Genomic DNA, 24295 nt, shown 5'->3' with positions numbered 1-24295 from the left:
TCTATTCTGATGATTGTGTTTCTCCCTCTAATCCCCCCCCCCCCCCCCAGGTCTTAGCAGTCCTTATGCATAGTTTATGCCCTGAATAGCTTTGAGAAGACTGAATGAATGTTCCCTGGAAAGGTAATTGTCAGCAATTTAATAAAGTTTAATTTAATAAAAAATAAAAATAGACAAAAATCCAAATGCAATATGAAATTTTTAAAACCACAAGAAAAAGAGAGACAAGAAAGAAAGTTTGCACTTGCTAAAATTTTTAATTGACCTAAATTTTTAATAAACCTAGATAAATGGGCCTTGACCTAAATATAAAAAAACAGAACTGACAGGACAAAAAGACATGAGGGTAATTTATGTCCCTTTTCAAAAACAGAAACTTATTAATGTAGGAAGGGAGAGGGTTTGGATTTTGACACCAGAATGCTTTTTCTTTGATAATAACTCAGAGCATTTTAAAATAGGAGGGGTATAAAATCAGGGTTTCAATCTGGGTTATTCCTTGAGAGTTTAACAAACATTTCTTGAGTGGTCTAAATTGAAGCCCTCTGAATTGTGAAATACTAAACTCTTACTCAGAGAGTCAGGAGACATGAGTTCTAGTTTCATTGAGTGTGTAACTTCAAGCTGGTTACTCATTTTCCTCTGACTTTCAATCTATTTATCAAAGAAAGCGTCAAGTCAGGTATTTCTGAGGTCCTTTCAAACTCCATGAGTCTATGACTGCATTTACAATCATGCCACAAGGTAAGTATGGATTTTTTCTTTTATGGCTTAGGAAATTTTGACAGAGGTTATCATAAATTTGTTTAAATTAATGAAAGACTACCACTGAACAGAGAGATTTTTATAATCAACACAGTAGTCATTATTTCTTGGATGATATATGCAGTTATTATGAATGTATCAGAGGTTCCTAGATAGCATCTGCTTATTTCTGAGATAGTTACCAAGTTAGTTGTTCTGCTGATAAAATAAAATGCTGATGCTCAACGTGCAAAGTAAAGAATGGAGAGTGGTAAAATATTTGCATCCTAATAACTCTGAAGTTATATCTTCTATGCATACTACTATATTTCACTTCATTTTAGGCAGCATTATTGAACTTTAATTGAGACACAAAAGCTGCACATATTTAAAATACATAATATACATAGTTTTAGAAGTTTTGTTACATGCCTGCATGTTAAATATGACCTATGAATTCATTACCACGATAAAGATAATGAACATATATAGTACTTCCAAAATTTTCCTTGTGCCTCTTCAACTCCTGCCCACAATGCCCCTCCTGCTCACCACCTGGTTGTTTCCAGCCAACTTTGATCTGCTTTTCACCACTATAAATTAGTTTGGATTTCCTAGAATTTTACATAAATAGAATTATATAGAATGTATTTTTTTTCTGGTTTCTTTCGAAGTAAGCAAGTTTTTTTCAGATTCATCTATGGTATAACATGTATTACATTTGTTCCTTTTATTTATTTATAACCATAGTATGGATATAATATAATTTGTTTCTCTATTAATCTATTGATGGACATTAGGGTTAATTTTAATTTGGAGCTGTTACAAATCAGTTGACAGGAACTTTTGCATACTAGTCTTTCTGAGGCTTGCATTTTTTGGGGGGTAAATACCAAGGAGTGCAATGTCTAAGTCATATGCTAGGTCTATATTTAGCTTTACAAAAGCTTTCAAACTGTTTTCCAAAGAGGTTGCCCCATTTGCAAACACCAACAAAGTGTCTTTTTTTAACATTACAAAATAACTTCTTTATCTATAATGACATTCTGTGCTTTGAAATCTACTTAGTCTGATACAGCCATTCCAGCTTTGCTTTGTTAAGGTTATCATGGCATATCTTTTTCTATATTTTTACTTTATAGTTTATTCAGCTTTTATATTTGAAATGAATCCTTGTTAGTCCTCATATATGTGAATATTAATTTTTCATTCGAAATAAAAATTTGTCTTTTAATTGTGTTTAGATCATTCATACATCATGTGATTATTAGGATGGCAAGATTTAAATCCACATCCTGTTTTCTCTTTATATGCTCTTTGTTCTCCCTTTTTTTCTGCCTTCTTTGGATAAGTGATTTTTTATTATCACATTTTATCTGCTTTGTTAGCTCATTAGTTGTAATTTGTTTATTAGGGAATGCCTCATAGTTTATAGTATATATATTTAACTTAGGATAGGCAACTATTTCATGTATAGTAGAAGGACTTTATAATACTTCCATTTCTCCCTTCTTGATCTTTGTGCTATTATCATCACACATTTTACCTCCACATTATTTTATTATTCCATATTCCATTGATATTGGTTTTTGCACGTGCAGTAAATTCTCTTGTGGTACATGCTTGTAATCCCAGCTACTTGGAAGGCTGAGACAGGAGGATTGAAAGTCAAAGCCAGCCTCAGCAACTTAGTGAAGCCCTAAGCGACTTAGTGAGATTCTGTTTCAAAATAAAAATTAAAAAGGGCTGGTGATGTGGCTCAGTGCTAGAGTCCTTCTGGGTTCAATCCTTAGTACCACAAGAAAACAAAAAAACCCAAAAACCCCACAAATCATTGATGCCTTCATGTAGATCCAAATTTCCATATGATTTCATTTTTCTTTTGCCTGAAGGATTTCTGTATTATTTCTTATAGTGGAAGACTAAATTCTTCCCATTTTTTTTTGTTGTTAAAAACCTTCATGTCAGATTTTTAAGAAAGGTATTTTCATTGGGTATAAAATTCCAGATTGACAGGGTTTTTTCATTCCTTTCAGTATATTAAAAATGTTGCTTTACTGTGTTTCTATTGGTTTTGATATGAAATCTGCTATCTTTAATTTTGTTCCTCTGTATTTATTACCTGTTTTCTTTTTCTTTAGCTGCTTGTAAAATTTTCTCATCATCATTGATTTTGGGCAAGTTGTTTACAATGTGCCTTGGTATACTATTCATTAGATTTCTTGTTCTTAGGGGTTTTGAGTTTCTTGAAGTTCTCAAGTTTTCATAAATTTGAATTTTTTTTCCCATTAGTCTTCAATTACTTTTTCTGATTTCTATCTTCTTTTAAGAACTACAAGTACACATATATTAAATCACTTGAAGTTTGCTCCACTGATTGTGTTCTTTTTATGTTTAAGTTTCTTTTTCTCTCTTTTTTTCATTTTGAAAAGTATCTATTGTCATACCTCCAAGTTCTGCAATGTTTAATCCACATTAATTCCATCAATGTCTTCTTACATCTAGATTTTATCTCTAGGATTAATTTTCTGATTTTGCCTCTGGAAGTTTGATGTGGATATTTTAAAAAGTTGTTATCTCTCTATCCAACATGTTCAATATTTCCATCTAGCTTTCTAACACATGAAATAAGTCATATTTTTTCTAATGTTCTTTTCAGCTAGTTCTAACATATCTTAATAATTTTCTAATGCCTTTGCCAGCCAATTCTAACATATCTTTTAGTCGTTGGTCAGTTTTGCTTGATTGACCTTTTCTTCATTATAGGTGGTATTTTCCTGTCTCTTGCATATCTGGTAATTTTTGACTGGATACAAGATATCCATGCTCTACCTTGTTGGGTATTGTGTATTTCTTTGTATTCTAATAACTATTCTTGAGTTTTGTTCTAGGACACAGTTAAGTAATTTGGAAATAATTTGATCCTTTTGGCTGCTGCTTTTAAGATTTATTAGGCAAGAACTAAGCAATATTTTTTCCAAGTCTAATTATTCCCCACTAAAAAAGGGTCTTTGGAATTTCTCCAATGGCTCATGAATTATGAAGTCTTCATTTCTGCAAGAAAACTGAGCAATATTTCTGGTCCTATATGGAATTTGAGCACTGTTGCTTATAATGTTTTTGAGTATTTCTTTCTCTACTCGGATTTTTTCTGCCCATGCATGCCTGAACATTATTTGTTCAATACTTGAAAAGGATCCTTTTCTGATTTCTGGAGTACCCTTTCTTGGCAGCTCTTTCATTTCTAGTATTCTGCAAACTCTAAGTGCTTTGTTCCCTCTAAACATGCTTTTTCATCTCTTCAACTCAAGGATTTCCTGGGTTCTGCTTGTATTTCTTGTCAGTGCACCCTGACCTGGAAACTCTCTTCAGACAATCACAGGGCTCCCTCCATTTGTTTACCACCTCTTAGGGGTCACTGCTTCTCATTGCCTCATATTCAGAATCTTGAAAACAATTTCTTCATTATTTTATTTGACTTCACAATTGTTTCTGACAGGAGGAAAAACTCAGTTCCTATTATATCTTCTTAGCCAGAATCAGAGGTCTTCTCTATTTTTAAAGTAACTTAACATCACGTAAATAAGAGGGTAAGAGAACAGAAATGTCTGAGGAAAAAAGGTTCCACAACATTTTAGATAAAGGAATAGTCCTAATGACTCTGAATGAACAAATGCTTGAAAATATAAATGAAAATAGATATAGTATAGGCTTTTAAATTTTGTCCTGCAGAAAGTCTCAAGAATCATATTATTCATATGTATGCTTTATAAATTTCTTTTCACTCTCATTATTTCTATATATTCTCAATGCAAAATATAAGAGCAGAAGTGTCATTTCAGACATAAAACTGTATAGTTTTAGAACATGTGACTATTTCCCCTGCCCCCATTTGGCTGTGTTGATCTATTTACTATGCTTTGGGTAACATGCATCTAAGGGGACTGTGAATGGCAATAAGCCTTTGAGTTCCTTCACGTAAGAACTAAGTCACACTTTTTGAAGATGATGCAAGTGATCATTTCTGTTGGTGAATTTTAAATATGACAATCATTTTGACTGCTCTGCTAAAGTCTGACTCCGTAAAATAGCAACAGCATTTCCCTTCAACAAATCTCAGGATTCTACCAACCATTTCATGAGCAAATTTGAAAAATGTCCAGGATTTCACATAGTATTAACAGGTCAATGTGACTCTTTTTTCTTTTGCCATGGTCTACTGACATTAAATGGAAAGAGAATGGCATTGTAGAGAGTTAGATTAAAATCGAACCTTGAATTTCATAGTTGGCTTTTAGACTTCCTCTTTTATATTTCACTCTTTTTCTCTTCCATTATGTAAACTCCCTTTCCAAAAACTTTAAAAAAAATAAGATATTTCTCAAATTCTTTTGGAAAGGACTAGATGGTAAGACATTCTACTACATGCACAGTAATCGTGTTAGTTACCACAGATGGTTGACCTACTTGGAAGGCAGACACTTCCCATCTTCAGTAGTCTAGGAATCATCATACCCTGATGTGATGCTAAAGCTAGAAAGATCTTAGGGATTGCCTAGTCCAGGGGTGGCAAACATCAAGCATGAGGTTCTCTTCTTGTATCCTGTGCTTATGATTCACTGATCACAAAACATTCCACTATTGCAAAAAGATTCATCTCAGGTATCTCAGCTCAGGTAACCTAGACGGTCACTTCTTATTGCTAAAAGTAAAACTATAAATAAAAGAACATCTTATTTGCCATTTAGGATATAGCCCATTCTCTTAATTTTATGTACATGGGAATGGAGACTTCCAGTCAGTTGTAGCACTTAGATTGAGACCAGGACCCTAACTCTGAGCACAGTCATTCCAGAATCTCTACATGGTCCTCTAGGGCCAAACATTTTTGTGTGATACAGGATGACAGAGCTGGCCTGTAAAAAAAAAAAAAATTGTCTTTAGGTTTTTTAAGATGGCGGCCTAGAGGGTGGCTGCATTTCATGTTGCTCCAGGACTCAGGATTCAAAAGAGGAGAAATTGAGAGACTTGGGACCAACTCAAAGCAGCCGGGTGAGTCTCTCCCATTGGGGAGGTGTCCCGGATGGGACAGTAGTCCCGGAACGCAGGGAACTTTGTGAAGTAGAGCTGCCGGCGAGACGCCCCCCCCCGCCCCCCCCGCTGGAGCAGTGAACTCGGACAACTGGGAGCATCGGAGAGGAGGCCGCTCAGCAAAGCGCTGGGACTCGGAGCCACCACTGGGGCTCCGGAGGCTGCCTAGGGGAGGAGCGGCGAGGAGAGCTGTGTGGACTCAGGACACCAGGGCCTGCCCTGAGGACGAGGAGGAGGAGGAGCGGGGCCGCTTGGATTTGGAGTGACTGCACCAGAGCTACAGGAGGTTGCCAGAGGAGGGGCTGCGTGGCGAGCTGTTTGGACTCAGACCACTTCTGAACACCGGGGCCTGCCCGGAGGAGTAGGAGGAGGAGGAGGAGGAGCGCGGCAGGGCGTTTGGACTCGCAGTGACTGCATTGGAGCTCCAGGGGGCTGCTCAGAGGAGAAGGCGATTGGTGAGTTGTTTGGACTTAAAGCGACCGCTCCTGAACACAGGGGGGCTGCCTGGAGGAGAAGCGCGGTGGGTCGCTTGGTCTCCAGTGGCCGCACCAGAGCTCCGGGCGGCTGCCCAGAGGACGCATGCAGCGGGTCACGTGGATTCAGAGCCACTCAGAGTGACCACCCCTGAACACCCGGGGGGTTACCAGGAGGAGGAGGAGGAACAGGGAGGGTCATTTTGACTTGGAGTGATTGATTGCCCCGGGCTACGGGTGGTCGGTGGGAGGAGGAGGCACACAGTGAGTTGCTTGGACTCCTAGTGACCGCACCGGAATACTGGGCGGCTGTCTGGAGGAAGAGGCATGGGTCTCTGGGACTCAGAGCGATTGTACGGGGCTCCAGGTGGCTGCTCAGAGGAGGGGCTGCATAGCCAGGCGATTAGGTGCAGAGCAGGGTCCCAGGATCTAGGAGGCTTCTTGGTGGAAGAGCCGCACAGAGACACGCTTAGGGGCAGAGCGAAGGTTCCAGGCCTGTGGGCAGATTCTCTGAGGAGGGGCAGCCTAAGGAGATTCATCTGCGAAGGGTGAGGCTCCCAGGCCCAGGAGGTAGGGCCGGACCCCTGGGAACTTTGCAGAGGAAGGCAGCCCAGCCCAGGTGGGAGCTGTAAATTGAGGGGAACCTCTAGGAGGGAACTGACCAGCGAGACCTCCCCATCGGGTGAGTCTTCCTGCCGGGTGAGGTTTTCCCACAAGGACGGTAAAACCAGAGACACAGGCCCAAACAGGCCTTGCCTCAGCCTGTAGCCTAGTTCCCCTTTGGATGACCATTGGTCAACAAGTGGTGGCACCTCTGCCTACTAGCAGGGAATATACCCCACCTGAAGGCCACCACTCCTAGAGAGGCAGATTCCTTGTGGAGCACCGCATTATCAACTTCCTCCAAGACTTCACCCTACTGAAGGCTAAGAGTGGACATATATAGAAATCTTCAGGGACATTGTAAGTCAATAAAGGAAATCTTCAATATCTCAGCGGTCCACTGATACCTGAACAATATGAGAAAACAAGGAAAGAAAATGCTGCAAACAAATCTAGATGTTACATCAATAAAATCCAATGACAGCATGGCAGAAGAAATGACAGAAAAGGAGTTCAGATTGTACATAATTAAAATGATCAGAGAAGCAAACGATGAGATGAAAGAGCAAATGCAGGCATTGAATGATCGCACCAATCGACAGTTCAAAGAGCAAACAGAGGAAGCAAAAGATCATTTCAATAAAGAGTTAGAGATATTGAAAAAAAAAACCAAACAGAAATCCTTGACATGAAGGAAACAATAAACCAAATTAAGAACTCCATAGAAAGCATATCCAGTAGGATAGAACACCTGGAAGACAGAACCTCAGACATTGAAGACAAAATATTTAACCTTGAAAACAAAGTTGAACAAACAGAGAAGATGGTAAGAATTCATGAACAGAATCTCCAAGAACCATGGGATATCATGAAAAGGCCAAATTTAAGAATTATTGGGATTGAGGAAGGCTTAGAGAAACAAACCAAAGGAATGAACAATCTATTCAATGAAATAATATCAGAAAATTTCCCAAATCTGAAGAATGAAATGGAAAATCAAGTTCAAGAGGCTTATAGGACTCCAAATACACAGAATTACAACAGACCCACACAAAAGCACATTATAATGAAAATGCCTAACATACAAAATAAATACAGAATTTTAAAGGCTGTGAGAGAAAAGAACCAAATTACATTCAGGGGGAAACCAATACGGATATCAGCAGATTTTTCAATCCAGACCCTAAAAGCTAGAAGGGCCTGGAACAACATTTTTCAAGCCCTGAAAGAAAATGGATGTCAACCAAGAATCTTATACTCAGCAAAACTTACCTTCAAATTTCACGATGAAATAAAATCCTTCCATGATAAACAAAAGCTAAAAGAATTTACAAAAAGGAAGCCAGCATTACAGAACATTCTCAGCAAAATATTTCATGAGGAAGAGATGAAAAACAAAGAAGCAAACCAGCAAAGGGAGGAATTATCCTAAAGGAATGGTCAAATAAAGGAGGAGCCAAGTTGTGTCAAACAAATAAATAAATAAAATTTAAAAAATGAACCAAATGACCGGGAAACCAAATCATATCTCAATAATAACCTGAATGTTAATGGCCTGAACTCATCAATCAAAAGACATAGACTGGCAGATTGGATTAAAAAGAAAAATCCAACAATATGTTGCCTGCAAGAGACTCATCTCATAGAAAAAGATACCCATAGACTAAAGGTGAAAGGATGGGGAAAAACATACCATGCACATGGACTCAGCAAAAAAGCTGGAGTATCCATCCTCATTTCAGATAATGTGGACTTCAAGCCAAAGTTAGTCAGAAGGGATAAAGAAGGTCATTTCATACTGCTTAAGGGAAGCATAAATCAGCAAGATATAACAATCATAAACATCTATGCCCCAAACAGTGGCTCATCCATGTATGTCAAACAAATCCTTCTCAATTTCAGAAACCAAATAGACCATAACACAATAATACTAGGTGATTTTAACACGCCTCTCTCACCACTGGACAGATCTTCCAAACAAAAATTGAACAAAGAAACCATAGATCTCAATAACACAATCAATAATTTAGACTTAACGGACATTTATAGAATATACCATCCAACCAAGAGCGAATACACTTTCTTCTCAGCAGCACATGGATCCTTCTCTAAAACAGACCATATATTATGCCACAAAGCTAATGTTAGCAAATACAAGAAGATAGAGACACTAGCATGTATTCTATCAGATCATAATGGATTGAAGTTAGAAATAAATGAAAGAGTAAAACACAGAAACTATTCCAACATCTGGAGATTAAACAATATGCTATTATATGATGAATGGATAACAGAAGATATTAGGAAGGAAATTAAAAAATTCTTAGAGGTAAATGAGAACAAAGAAACGTCATATCAAAATCTCTGGGACACTATGAAAGCAATACTTAGAGGGAAATTTATTTCATGGAGCGCATTTAATGAAAGAAGTAAAACTCAACAAATAAACAACCTAACACTACAGCTCAAAGCCCTAGAAAAAGAAGAACAGAACAGCACCAAAAGTAGTAGAAGACAGGAAATAGTTAAACTCAGAGCTGAAATCAATTAATTTGAAACAAAAGAAACAATACAAAAAATTGACAAAATAAATAGTTGGTTCTTCGAAAAAATAAACAAAATTGATAAACCTTTAGCCACACTAACAAAGAGAAGACAAGAGAAAACCCAAATCACTAAAATTCGGAATGAACAAGGAAATATCACAACAGACAGGATTGAAATACAAAATATAATTAGAAGCTATTTTGAAAATCTATACTCCAACAAAACAGAAAACCTCGAAGACATCAACAGGTTTGTAGAGACATATGAATTGCCTAAACTGAACGAGGAGGACAATACACAATTTAAATAGACCAATTTCAAGTACTGAAATAGAAGTCATCAAAAGCCTACCAACAAAGAAAAGTCCGGGACCAGATGGGTTCTCAGCCGAGTTCTACAAAACCTTTAAAGAAGAGCTCATTCCAATACTCCTCAAAGTATTCCATAAAATAGAAGAGGAGGGAACCCTCCCAAACTCATTCTATGAAGCCAATATCACACTGATACCTAAACCAGACAGAGACTCATCAAGGAAAGAAAATTTCAGACCAATATGCTTAATGAACAGCGACGCAAAAATTCTCAACAAAATTTTAGCAAGTCGCGTACAAAAACATATTGAAAAGATAGTGCACCATGATCAAGTGGGTTTCATCCCAGGGATGCAAGGTTGGTTCAATATCAGGAAATCAATAAATGTCATTCACCATATCAATAGACTTAAAGTCAAGAATCACATGATTATTTCAATAGATGCAGAAAAAGCATTTGATAAAATACAGCACCCCTTCATGCTCAAAGCACTAGAAAAAATAGGGATAGTGGGAACATTCCTTAACATTGTAGAGGCCATTTATGCTAAGCCCATGGCTAATATCATTCTAAATGGTGAAAAACTGAAAGCATTCCCCCTAAAAACTGGAACAAGGCAGGGATGCCCTCTTTCACCACTTCTATTCAACATCGTTCTTGAGACTCTAGCCAGAGCAATTAGACAAACCAAAGAAATTAAAGGGATACAAATTGGAAAAGAAGAACTCAAACTGTCCCTGTTCGCTGATGACATGATTATATATTTAGAGGAACCTGGAAATTCCACCAGAAAACTCTAAGAACTCATAAGTGAATTCAGTAAAGTAGCAGGTTACAAGATCAATGCTCATAAATCCAATGCATTTTTATACATAAGTTATGAATCTTCAGAAAGAGAAATTAGGAAAACTACCCCATTCACAATAGCCTCGAAAAAAATAAAATACTTGGGAATCAATCTCACAAAAGAGGTGAAAGACCTCTACAATGAGAACTATACAACACTAAAGAAAGAAATTAAAGAACACCTTAGAAGATGGAAAGATCTTGCATGTTCTTGGATAGTAAGAATTAATATTGTCAAAATGGCCATACTACCTAATGTGCTATACAAATTCAATGCAATTCCAATTAAAATCCCAATGACGTACCTTACAGAAATAGAGCAAGCAATTATGAAATTCATCTGGAGGAATAAGAAACCCAGAATAGCTAAAGCAATCCTTAGCAGGAAGAGTGAAACAGGGGGTATTGCAATACCAGATCTTCAACTCTACTACAAAGCAATAGTAACAAAAACGGCATGGTATTGGTACCAAAATAGGCAGGTAGATCAATGGTACAGAATAGAGGACATGGACACAAACCCAAATAAATACAATTTTCTCATACTAGACAAAGGTGCCAAAAATATGCAATGGAGAAAAGATAGCCTCTTCAACAAATGGTGCTGGGAGAATTGGAAATCCATATGCAATAGAATGAAACTAAACCCATATCTCTCACCATGCACGAAACTAAACTCAAAATGGATTAAGGACCTTGGAATCAGACCAGAGACCCTGCAGATTATAGAAGAAAAAGTAGGTCCAGATCTTCAACATGTCGGCTTAGGACCAGACTTCCTTAATAGGACTCCCATAGCACAAGAAATAAAAGCAAGAATCAACAACTGGGATAGATTCAAACTAAAAAGCTTTCTCTCAGCAAAGGAAACTATCAGCAATGCGAAGAAAGAGCCTACAGAGTGGGAGAAAATCTTTGCCACTCATACTTCAGATAGAGCACTAATCTCCAGAATCTATAAAGAACTCAAAAAACTCTACTCCAAGAATTCAAATAATCCAGTCGACAAATGGGCTAAGGAAATGAATAGACACTTCACAGAAGAAGATCTACAAGCAATCAACAAACATATGGAAAAATGTTCAACATCTCTAGTAATAAGAGAAATGCAAATCAAAACCACCCTAAGATTCCATCTCACCCCAATTAGAATGGCGATTATCAAGAATACGAGCAACAACAGGTGTTGGCGAGGATGTGGGGAGAAAGGTACACTCATACATTGCTGCTGGGGCTGAAAATTAGTGCAGCCACTCTGGAAAGCAGTGTGGAGATTCCTTAGAAAACTTGGAATGGACCCTCCATTTGACCCAGCTATCCCACTCCTTGGCCTATACCCAAAGGACTTAAAATCAGCATACTACAGAGAAACAGCCACATTAATGTTCATAGCTGCTCAATTCACAATAGCCAGACTGTGGAACCAACCTAGATGCCCTTCAATTGAGGAGTGGATAAAGAAGCTGTGGTATGCATATATACAATGGAATATTACTCAGCCATAAAGAATGATAAAATTATGGCATTTGCAGGCAAATGGATGAAATTGGAGAATATCATGCTAAGTGAGATAAGCCAATCTCAAAAAACCAAAGGTAAAATGATATCGCTAATAAGTGGATGATGACACATAATGGGGGGAGGGAAGGGTTAGTGTTAGGGTTAGAGTTAGGGTTAGGGAGGGGGGCAAGTATGGAGGAAGGAAGCTCTGTATAGAAGGAAAAGAGGGGTGGGAGGGGTGGGGGGAAGGGAAAAAATAACAGAATGAATCAAACAACATTACCCTATGTAAATTTATGATTACACAAATGGTATGCCTTTACTCCATGTACAAACAGAGAAACAACATGTATCCCATTTGTTTACAATAAATAAAAAAAAAAATCTAAAAAAAAAATTGTCTTTAATTCCGTTCTGCTTATTTTCCGACTGAAATCAATTATGAAATGGAAAATTTACCAAAAGGGGGGAAAAAAGAGGTTTTTTAACTGATTTAGAAAACAAATCATGTTGGTAAAGCAACCCAGAAAAAAGGGAACCATGAGTTTTATTTGTTTGCTATTTTCTGTTTTTTTGCCCTAGTCAGCTTTACAGAGCGAAAGAGAGGAAGAATATCCATATAACATTATTTCAGAATCACTGGAAATCTCCAATACTTCAGAACACCCTAATCCAGTTCTTCACACCTGTAGCTCCTTTAGTAGATATAGCCTATCAGTGACTACTGAATGATTATGCTGAAAACAGATTGTTGAGAAGAGAAGGAACACATTGCCTGTTGTGTCAAACAAGTCTCAGCAAATTATTTTCTAGGAACATTTGTGATCAAGGGAACTAAAAATAAACTACATAGGAGGGGAGAAGATGTGGAAAATGAGGCTGGGACAGAAAACGATATTTTTTAAAAATTGAAGATAAGTGAGAATTAAGTGAGTTGTCCAGTGTCTTCAGGTGAAATTGAATTTTTGAACCCCAAATAATCCTTGATTCATGTTACACTCTACCACTTTATACCCAGCTCCAGCCATTACTCAGAAACCTTCTCCAATACCAAAAATTATTGACGGAAGTTTAAAATAACAATCACTATTAGGTGAACACTTACTATGTACTAGAGCACATACTTACTGTTTATCACATATATTAACTGTCTACTTAGAAAACATATAAAGTACATTTATTTATTATTCCCATTTTATAGATAATAAAATGGAACCTTAGGGAAGTTAAGAAATTTGTCTAAAACATTCTGGCATAGAAAGTTACAGAGACTGAATCACAATCTGTCAGATGGCAAGCCAAACTTTGAACCACTGTCCTAATGTTTCCAATCTTTGCATTACCAAATAGAAGAATCTTAGCCTTGTTTTGTATATTCCTCAGTATTAATAATGCAATTATGGAACAATGTAAGAATTCTAAGGAGTTCATGTACTTTTTCCAGTTTTGCTAAAAAGCAACAAAAAAATGTGAAAGAATACCTGATGTAAGATTGGGAAGAACAACTAACAGTAAAAATCGACCAGATCAAGGCCTTTGATCAAAACTTCATATTTTATACCAAAAAACAAGCAAAACAAAACAAAACAAAACAGCAATAAAACCCCACCAAAGAATACAGTTAAATTTTAGATATTATAATCTATTTGCTACGAACCTCATCCTCATATCTACTTATATATACAAGTACAATTCCAAACATACACAGCAAAGCTTTTTAGCCCCAAGTCATCCCCACAGAATTGTATGTGAGTCTCTTTCTAATCGGTTGAACAGGCAGAGTTAAGCTTGGGAGATTTTGAAAACTTAGGGAAAATACAGTATTTTGATTGTATTTAAATATTTACTTGTATGTAAATATTTATTTCATTGGAGCTTAAAGTCTTTGGGATATTGATGGTGATTTTCTCTAAAAAGAAGTTCTCAATAGAACTGTTAGATGACAGAGGAAATGGTAGAAATCTAGATGCAAATAAGTGAATGGTATGGAACTACAGAGCTTGAATCTGGGTTGTACAATTAGAAAGATTGGCAAATTTCTTACATGTGGCCCAATATTTTATGTATTTATTGACAAAAGCCTACATTTATTGTGCACAATGTGTTGTTTGAAATAGTATACTTGTGGAATAGCTAAATCAAGCTAATTAAAGATTGATAAGCCTCACAGACTTCTTATTGTCTGTGTGTATATATGTGTTAAAACTACCCTCTTAGCAGTTTTCAAGAATACAAAACATTGTTTTCACTGTGGTAACCATACTGTGTGATTTGCAAAATAGTTCCTTCTACGGAACTGCAATTTTGTATAAGTTGACCAACATTCCTCCAACTTGCCCCTACCATCCAACCCCTGGTAACCACTTTTTTCCTATTTCTGTGAGTTCAACTTTTCTAGATTCCACATATAATTGAAATCATGCATTATTTGTCCTTCTTTGTTTAGTTTATTTCACACATCAGAATGTCCTCCTGAGTCACACATGTTGTCACAAATGACAAGATATCCTTCTTTTTAAGGTTGACAAGTATCTCATTGTATATTTAGAGTATATTTTATTTATTCATTCCTTCACCGGTGGACACAGGATGATGTCCATATTGTGGCTATGAAGAATGTTGCATGGGGATGCAACATATTTTTGACATACTGATTTAATTTCCTTTGGATGTGTGCTCAGTTTCTGGATCTTATTATAGTTCTATTTTCAATCTTTTGAGGCACCATCATACTTTCGTCATAATGGCTGTACTACTTCACATTCCCAACAACAATCTACAAGGCTTCCCTTTTCTCCATATCTTCTTGGACACTTGTTATCTTGTCTTATCAATGTTCAGTTTAATGAGTATGAGGTGATAACTCATTGTGGTTTTAATTTGCATTTCTCTAATGAATAGTGATTTTAAGCATTGTTTCATATACTTATAGGCCATTGTAGGTGTTCTTTCAAGAAATATCTATTCAGATTCTTAGCCTTTATTTTTTGTTTGTTTGTTTTGTTTTGTTCTGGATACTGGATATTGAACCCAGGGCCCTGCTCCTGCTAGGTAAGAGATCTACTGCTGAGCTACATCATTCCATTTTTAAATTTTGAGACAGGGTCTTACTACCTTGCCCATACTGGCCTTGAACTTGTGATCCTCCTGCGTTAGCCTCCCAAGTAGCTAGGACTGCAGGTATACACCACAAAGCCCAGTGCCTTTGCCTACTTTTTTAAGTTTCCTACCACTAAGTTCCTTATATATTTTAGATATTAACTGTTAACCAGATGTATGGTTTGCAAATATTTTCTGCCATTCCATAGGTTGCCTTTTCACACTGTTGATTGTTTCCATGGCTCTACAGTGGGTTTTTAGTTTGCTATATCACCTTTGTTGTAGTCCCCCCCCCCCTTATTTTATTCCCTATACTTTTAGGTTCATATTCAAATAGTCAAGGTCAACAGCAGTTTTGCAGAGCATTTTTCCTATGGTTTCTTCCAGTAATTTTCCAATTTCAAGTCTTACATTTAAATCTTCATTCCATTTGGAGTTGATTTTTTTTATGTTGTGTTAGATAAAGATCCAATTTTATTTTTCTGCATATGGATATTTAGTTGTCCCAACATCATTTATTGAAGAGTTTGTCCTTTCCCCATTGTGTGTTCTTGGTATCTTTGTAGAAAATCAACTAACTGTAAATGGATAGATTTATTTCTAGGCCTTTTATTCTGTCCCATTGGTCTATGTGTCTGTTTTTATTCCCTGCTGTTTTGATTATTGTAGCTTTGTAGTATATTTTAAAGTCAGGCATTATGATGCTTCCAGCTTTGTTCTTTTTGCTGAGGAAGTATTATTTTCACTCATTTGAAGGAATGATAATGATCTCAAAAGATGAAAATGTATCAATAAAGTAAAGCTTTTGAGAAAAGTACCTAGTATTTGCCCAAAGATTCTTTTCAGAGAAAAAAATCAGAAAATTCCTAAGAGGATTCATTTATCTTAAGATTATGAAATTCAATGGTGTTCTTAAAAACAAAACAAAGCCAGGTGCAGTGGTGTGGGCCTGTATTCCCAGCGGTTTGGGAGGCTGAGGCAGGAAGACTGTAATTTCAAAGCCAGGCTAAGCAAAAGCGAAGCACTAAGCAAATAAAATACAAAATTGGGCTGGTGATATGGCTCAGTGGTCGTGTCTCTGAATTCAATCCCTGGTACTCACTTTGCCCTGCCAAAAAAAACAAAAAAAAAAAAAAAAAAAAAAAAAAAAAACAAGAAAATAAAGAAAAAAATGGCTCTTGCTGTTTGCATGTTATAGAAATCAGACAGCTGCCTTTAAAGGTATAATACAATTGTCCCTTTGTATTCACTGGACGATTGGTTCCAGGACTCCCCAGGGACACCCAAATCATGCAGATGCTCAAGTTTCGTATATAAAATGATATGGTATTTGCATAAAATCTATGCTCATCCTTATATTTTAAATCTTCCCTAGATTACTTTTGTATTGTGTAGGGAATGAGAATAAGAAAATGTCTGTAGATGTTCAGTATACATGCTCTGTAGATGTTCAGTATACATGCAATTTTTTTCCTGAGTATTTTTGGTTCATGGGTGGTTAAGTCTTTAAGTCTGGGTTCACAAAAACTATGGGTATGTACATGCAAGTGAATGAGAGAGAGAGAGAGAGAGAGAGAGAGAGAGAGAGAGAGAGAGAGAGAGAGTGTGTAAACACATAGTCCAAATATAAAAGAATAAAAAAAAGTGGTGTGATATAGTGTCAAATGTCTGGGATGACTATTAATAGACACTCAAGTTCTGAGGAGTATTCAGACACTGACAAAAGGAAAATGAGTCAATCTACTCCAGCATTTTATAAGAGAGGAAATAAGACTCAAAGAGAACTTATTTGCCTAAAGTTTAAACAGCTATAATAGTTGCTTCCTGAGCCCAAATCTTCTGAATCCTTGGTTCAACAGTGTATCAGATTATTGAGGAAAGACCCACAAAAGGAAAAGAATTAAACTGACCCCTTTTTTAAATGTAGGTACTCCATGCTTTAAACTTTCCTCTGCCTGTCCCAGAGATTTTGACATGTGTATCTCTGTTCTTATTTGTTTCCAAAATTTTTTGATTTCTCTGATTTGTTATATAGCCAATTCTGTACTCAAAAACATATTATTTAATCTCCACATATTAAAATGATTTCTGATTTTATCTTGTTATTGATTTATAATTTTATTCATTATTATCTGATAGGATATAAGGAATTATTTTTATTTTTTTCATATTTATTAAGACTTGTTTTGTCCTGAAATATGATCTAGAGATTGTTCCATGTACAGCTGAAAAGAAAAGGAATTCAATTTATGATGATTAAGTGTTCTACAGATGTCTATTAGGTCCTTTTGATTAAATAGTATTTTTTAATTTTGGAAAGTCTTTGCTAAGTTTATGTCTGGATGATCTATCTATTAATGAGAGAGGTGTGTTAAAATCATCTAGTATTATTGTACTGGGGTCTATTTGAGTCTTTATACTGAGTAGGGTTTGTTTTGTGTATGTAAGTATAAATATTTACAATCATTATACCTTGATGTTGGATAAATCCCTTAACCAGTATGAAATGACATTCTTTGTCTCTTCTGATTAATTTTGGCTTAAAGTCTACTTTGTTAGATATGAGAGCAGCTATTCCTGCATGCTTATGGTCTACATTTTCATGGTTGGTCTTTTTCATCCTTTCACCTTCAGCCTGTGGATATCTTTGTCTGGTGAGATACTTGTAACAACATATGGTATAAAAATCAACTCAAAGTGTATCAAAGACCTAGAAATTAGAACAGAAACTTGGCAATTGCTAGAAGAAAACATAGGGCCATTACTCCAATATAGTGGTGGAAGTATCTACTTCCTTAACAAAACCTGTAAGGTTCAAGAAATAAAGAATCAACAAATGGGACAGCATCAAATTAAAAAGCTTTTGCACAGCAAAGGAATCAAAGAGCATGAAGGCAGGGCCTACAGAATGGGATAGAATCTTTGCCAGCTATTACTCTGACATGAGATTAATACCCAGAATATATAACAACAACAACAACAACAAAAAAAAAAAAAACCACACACACACACACACACACACGACAAATAACCCAACAATAAATGGGCAAGTAAATGAAATAGATGTTCTTCAAAAGAAGATATACAAATGGCTCATAAATATATGAAAAAATGTTCAACATCCTATTAATCAGGGAATGAAAATAAAAACTATACTTAGAATGGTAATCATCAAGAATACAAATAATAATAACTACTGGTGAAGATGGGAAGAAAAATGTACAACCATACATTGTTGGAAGGACTTCAAATTGCTACCACCACTTTGGAAAGCAGTACAGAGATTCCTCAAAAGACTAGAAATGAAACCACTAAATGACCTAGCTATCTCACTCCTTGGCATTTATCCAAAGGAACTGAAATTAGAATACTTAACTCAGAAATTCAGAGTGAAATGTTTCTCTCACATAGAAGCTAAGGAGAAATAAGGAAATAAAAAAGGGGAATCCATGAAAATAGAAGGGAGATCAATAGAGTAGAGAAAGGAGGTTGAGGGGGGTGGAGGAGGGAAGGAAAAGGAAGGAGCTTGAAACTGTAATTGACCAAATTATGCTATACACATGAATACATCACAGTGAATTCCACCTTTATGCCTATTTATAAAGCACAAATTAAAAGAACAATAAAAGCACAAATTAAAAAAGAATATCTAATAAGCCAGGCATGGTAGCTCAGGAGGCTGAGGCAAGAGGATCGTGAGTTCAAAGACGGCCTCAGCAACTTAGCAAGGCACTTAGCAACTCAGCAAGACCCTGTCTCTAAATAAAATATATAAAAGGGTTGGGGATGTGGCTCAGTGGTTAAGCACCCCTGGGTTTAATTCTCAGTACCAAAAAAGAACAATAAATAGAAGGAAGACCAACAGAGTAAAGAGAGGAACAGAGTAAGGAAGGAAGGGAGGAAAGTAGAAGTACTGGGGATTATAATGGAGCAAATTATATTCCATGCATGTATGATTATGTCAAAAAGAACCCCACTATAACTACAATGCACTCATAAAAATATAAAAAGACTGATACTTGCAGGAAGGGTAGAAAATTTTAAGAAGTTTTGTTTTTGTGGATTTTGCTCACTGGAAGTGTGTTAAATCCTGAGTGAATTGTGCCATCTTCAATAGTTGATTGGAATGAAAAGTTTGACCAGTATTTGTTGTTGATCTTGCTTGGACCTGAAATAAATTGCAGATATAAAATCTATTAAAGTCATACATTCAAAAGACATTTATTTCTATATCTAATGAGGTCTGGAGACTGCAAAATTTTGAAGATTCAAAGGTACAAAGATGTGATCACTGAATTCAAGGAGTCCAGAGCTTTTTAAGCAATGCATTTACTGTGCCATAAGTAATTATAATTTTAAGGGTCACTGTTTTAGTGGAAATAAATTTACACTGAAATGCCAGCACAGGATGAAGTGTTTCTAAGTCTGTGAGCACAGTCTAGGAAGGCAAGAGTTAATATTTATAGAAGGCTTAGGCAGAGGATATATCACTGCTTCTCTATTCTGGACAAATGGTTACAAAACTAGTTCTAGACTCCTGCTCACGTCTTCATGTCTACTAACTGCTGCTGCTTTTTAATAAAAAAGAACCATGTTTAATAAAATATTTGAAATAGGAAAATTCATAGAACATACATTATTCAAAATCATATCCACCACTCAGAATCAACAAATACTGATATTTTGCCATATTCAGATTATTTTTACCTCACATTATTTTCACTACAAAAGAAAATGGAACTTACAGAAGACCTCATCTCATTCTCTTTCCCCAAAGACAGCCACTCCTCTGAAATTATTATGCTTCCTTTCTGTAATGCATTTAAAAATATTTACCATTCAGACATTTTCATAAATTATATGCATTATTTTAGAAGTGCTAGTGTGTTTTAAAAATAGTATCTTACTCCTTAAAATTTTTATTCCACATTATGCTTAAGATGTTTGTAGAGACATATAAATGTGATTAATTCACTTTACTGTATACTATTCCATCGTAAACATGTAATACAATATTTATCCATTCCTTATTGGTAGACATGTCGGTTGTTTCCACATAATTTGCTGTTACAAACAAGGTAGTACTGAGTATCTTCTGCATATCACCATGTGCACATTTTTATGAGTTTCTCAAGGGTATATAAAATCAATGTAATTTATAAAATATTGCCAAATTTCTCTGCAAAGATTTTTTAAATATTATATACTACCTATATTATATTCACACTCCTTAATTTTTGCTTTCCTCATGAATGAAAAATATTAATCATTAGTGGACTAGTCTACCAGTTATTCTTAAAGTTTTGGCCATTTGTATTTTTCCTCTGCAAATTTTCAATTCTTACCTGTTGCTGTTTTTTTTTTTTTTTAAATCTGTTGTTTGCTTTTCACTTATTAATTTGTAGAAGTTGCTTATATATTCTGGGTACTATTCCTCTGTTGCTTATATATCCAAGTTTCAGATTTCTCTGTTAACCATATTAAAAAAAGCAATCGAGTTTATCAATCTCTTCTTTAGGGTCTTGACATTTGAATCTTTTAAAAGATTTTTTCTGATCTTATTTCAAGCATAATATTCTATATTTTATATGTAACCTGTCACTTTTTATATTTAGGTATTTTTTTCTTATGGAAATTTCTTGGCAATAGATATAATTCCTTTTCCATGAGAATAGACAGTGGTCCCAATAACTGTTTATAATTCATTCTTTCCCAACATAGTATAATATCACCTTACAATTCCAAGTTGTTTCCACATTCTTTCTCTGTTTCATGCATCTATTCATTTATTCAATGTCAACAGCACACTATCTTAAATACTATAACTTTATAATAGATTTTGATATCTGACAGGGAAAGTCTTTAATCACAGGTCAGCTTCCTGGGGAAGAAAACACTGAGAGAAATTGGCATGCAGGTTTATTAGGAATTCCTCTAGAATTAAAACCTGTAGAAGGGAAAGGAAGAAGAGTGAATTGGCAGAGGAAGAAGTTGAGTCCCCAAAAGGACTTCAGTCAAGCTCACAGGGAGCTGTGGAGCTGGGATACCTTTTAGAATTGCCCTAACATTGAGGAAAGAGGGCATGACCTTGAGCTAGATGACTCTTCAACTGAGACAATATTCAAAGGCAAATGACAGCTAAGGAGTGCCTGTTAGCTGCATTACCATTTGGGGCAATAAGTCCAAATAGGGATCCATGTGTTACATCACAACATCCCTTTTTTCTCTTATTTAGATTTATTTTAAGTAATGGCTCTTTATTGATATGAATTTTAGAATCCGCTTGTAAAATTTCACAAAATGAGATAACACCTATTGGGGTTATGATTGGAATTTAATTAAATGTTTAAATTTGTAGAGAAATGCCATTTATGATACCGAGTTTCCGTTTTTATTAACCACAATGAATTTATATTTATTTGTCTTTCTAGTTATATGTCTTCTTTAATATTCTGCAATAATATATGATAATATTTTCCAGCATATCACACCTTTCCAAGGCATTCAATCAGCATTTCAAGACAAAAAATTTTAGTCTGAATATGGTGTGAATATCCACATTTAAGGAATTAAACCAAGTGGGGACCACTTTGACTGTCTTGGTAATGACAAACTCCTTTAACATTTAATATTTATTTTGTTCTTCTCATATATTATGATTTACCTATTTTTGAGGAGTATCTCAGTTTTAACACAAACCTAGATTTATGTAACCAACATCACAATAAAGACAGTTTTCATAATCCCCAACATTCCATTGTGCTGCTTCCTGTAGTCATAACCTTCCCTTACCTGTAATCCACTCCCATAATGCCCCAACCACTGATGTTTCTAACACTACAGTTTTGCCCTTTACAAAACGCTTTGTAAATAAATGATGCACGTGTAACTCATTTAAACTGGCTTATTTCACTTACCAAAATGTATTTAAAATTCATCCATATTTTCACATGTATTCCTAGTTTGTTTTTGTTCAACAGCAAGTAGCATACCATTGCATGAATTTATTGTACTTGTTTAGCCATTCACCTGTTGAAGAAGGTTTGGGTTGTTTCCAGTTTGGGTCAATTATAAATATGCAGATTAAATATTTTTATACAGGTTTTTATGTGAATGTAAGTGTTCATTTCTCCAGGGTAAATACTTAGGAATGAGGTAAGTATAGATGTAAATTTAAACAAAAGGGCCAAATTATTTTCTAGAGTAGCCATTCTATTAAGAGTCTTCACAAGCAATGTTTAAAGTCTCAGCAGCTCCATATCTTTACCAAACTTAACTTAGGAATTGTATGATCCGTATTTGGTAGTATGAATCACAAATAAAAACACAAAAAGATGCTGAACATCATCGATCATTTGGAAAATGCAAATAAAACTTTTAAAACTTATTAAAAGTGTGATTAGTTTTATGCTAAAGAGATAAGAAATATTTCTTTCTGGGAGGTAAACAGTGTAGCAATGTTGGAAGTGTGACTCAAAATTAGATATAGACTATGAATGAGGAAAGAAGTTTTTCTTTCCTCAGTAAAGGAAAGAGATTCAGTAAAGATTCTGGAAGAATGCCTAGTCTTTAAAAAAATAAAATAAAATAAAAAATAAAACCACACTCCACAGTGTACTGAAAGTCACTCACCGAGTATCTATAATCTATGGTTGGAAATCAGGTGTAGAATTGATTTTCCAATAATGGATTTTTGACAGTTGTTAAAAAAGATATTATTTTGCAGCTGAAAAGTGTAATTTTTCTGTGCTGTTTCAAAATTCAATGGTCCCTTCACTATAGGAAACAATGTGTTACATACAGATAAATAGAGAGAAACTGAATCATGGGGCATCAGTCCCACCACAGGTTTCCATAAGATTGAGAGAGATACTTCAGTGGTTTGTGTAAGGTGCCAAGAACTTGAGGTGAAATTATAGTGATAGGCTTAAGATCCTGCCAAAAGAACTTGCCTCCTACAAGTTATCCTTCCCCAGGAGTTCCGGGGCCTCTGTTCCTTTGGCCTTCTTTAGTTTCCCCTTAGCTCTTTGAAACTGTGAACTTTTTTCTCTCCTCTTACTTCTTCCTGAGCCTTGAAGGACTCTGAAGTCCAGAGCTCTTACTCTCTGATTTTCCTTTGTTTCACCCTATTTCCAACTTTTCCCAAACTTCAACCTCAGGCTTCTAGCCAGGGACAGTTCCTGCCCTCAGCTGGGCAGACTTCCCAGGGTCAAAGGGGTCATTTTTCTCTGTGTGGCCTCTGAAGCGTCCCACATAGCTCTTCCAATTTTGCCTTTCTACTCCTATGATTTTTTCCTCCATTTGTCAGCCTTAAGAACACGTTTTTCTGCCATGTTTTTCTGGCAGTACTATTAGCTAAACTCCACGGTTCACATTTGAGATTTGCCTGAGTTACTTTTCTTTTCCCACTAGATTGCAATAAGTTTCCAATTTGTTTTTTCCTAACTTACTTGATATCTCCTCAGCTTTCTTTGACCATCTCTGTACTGATGCAGTGAATTATTTATTTAAAGCTATACAAATCCAATCCTAAATTGAGTGTTTCTCTGTTCAATTATTCATTAGTGCATTAGAATGCTTATTTTTTTCCATTTGCTTCATTTATATGGTTGTTTCTATAGTACACTACTTTGAAAGTACTTTGGGGTAAATTATTTTGATCTATTGATCATATTGATTTATTGATAATTGAAATATTTCAATATTCTAGTGAATATAAGACATAATATTCTTCCAGAGGAAGGATGACCTGAGAGAAATCTTGATGAAACGTTGGCATTTCAGGAATGCAGAGATTCAAGTCTTTATGCTATTTGTTGACTCATGATAGGACCTCAGAAGTCATTTAGAGAAGTGTGCTTCTCTGTTAAGTGAGGATGAACTGCCTTTTGAGTTTTAGATGAAGAAGAAATTTTTAGATCACTTTCCTAACACATTGAGCTTTGTATCTCATCCATCGTCAGAGACCTGGGCCAAAAAAGTAGGAAATGACTCTGAATTTTGTCATACATCCTTCATAACTGAGTTAATTCTTCTAAGCAAGGGAACACATATGGAAACTTTAAAAATTTTTTAACTAA

At 35.7% G+C, this 24295-nt stretch overlaps 1 protein-coding gene across 1 annotated transcript in view; it reads left to right on the top strand.

Annotated features, from left to right (window-relative positions):
- The first annotated feature begins 701 nt into the window (after nt 1-701).
- PHYHIPL (phytanoyl-CoA 2-hydroxylase interacting protein like) overlaps nt 702-24295 on the top strand; it is a 133171-nt gene continuing 109577 nt past the window's right edge. The window contains exon 1 of the mRNA XM_079138156.1: nt 702-744. Coding sequence (XP_078994282.1) covers nt 717-744 — 28 coding nt within the window. The 5' untranslated portion in view covers nt 702-716. The remainder of the gene's footprint in view (nt 745-24295) is intronic.

The sequence above is a fragment of the Sciurus vulgaris genome (genome assembly GCF_902686455.1).
Source record: "Sciurus vulgaris genome assembly, chromosome: 4".
Lineage (NCBI taxonomy): Eukaryota > Metazoa > Chordata > Mammalia > Rodentia > Sciuridae > Sciurus > Sciurus vulgaris.
Note: the sequence above shows the minus strand (reverse complement) of the source record. Positions and strands in the feature narration are given on the sequence as shown.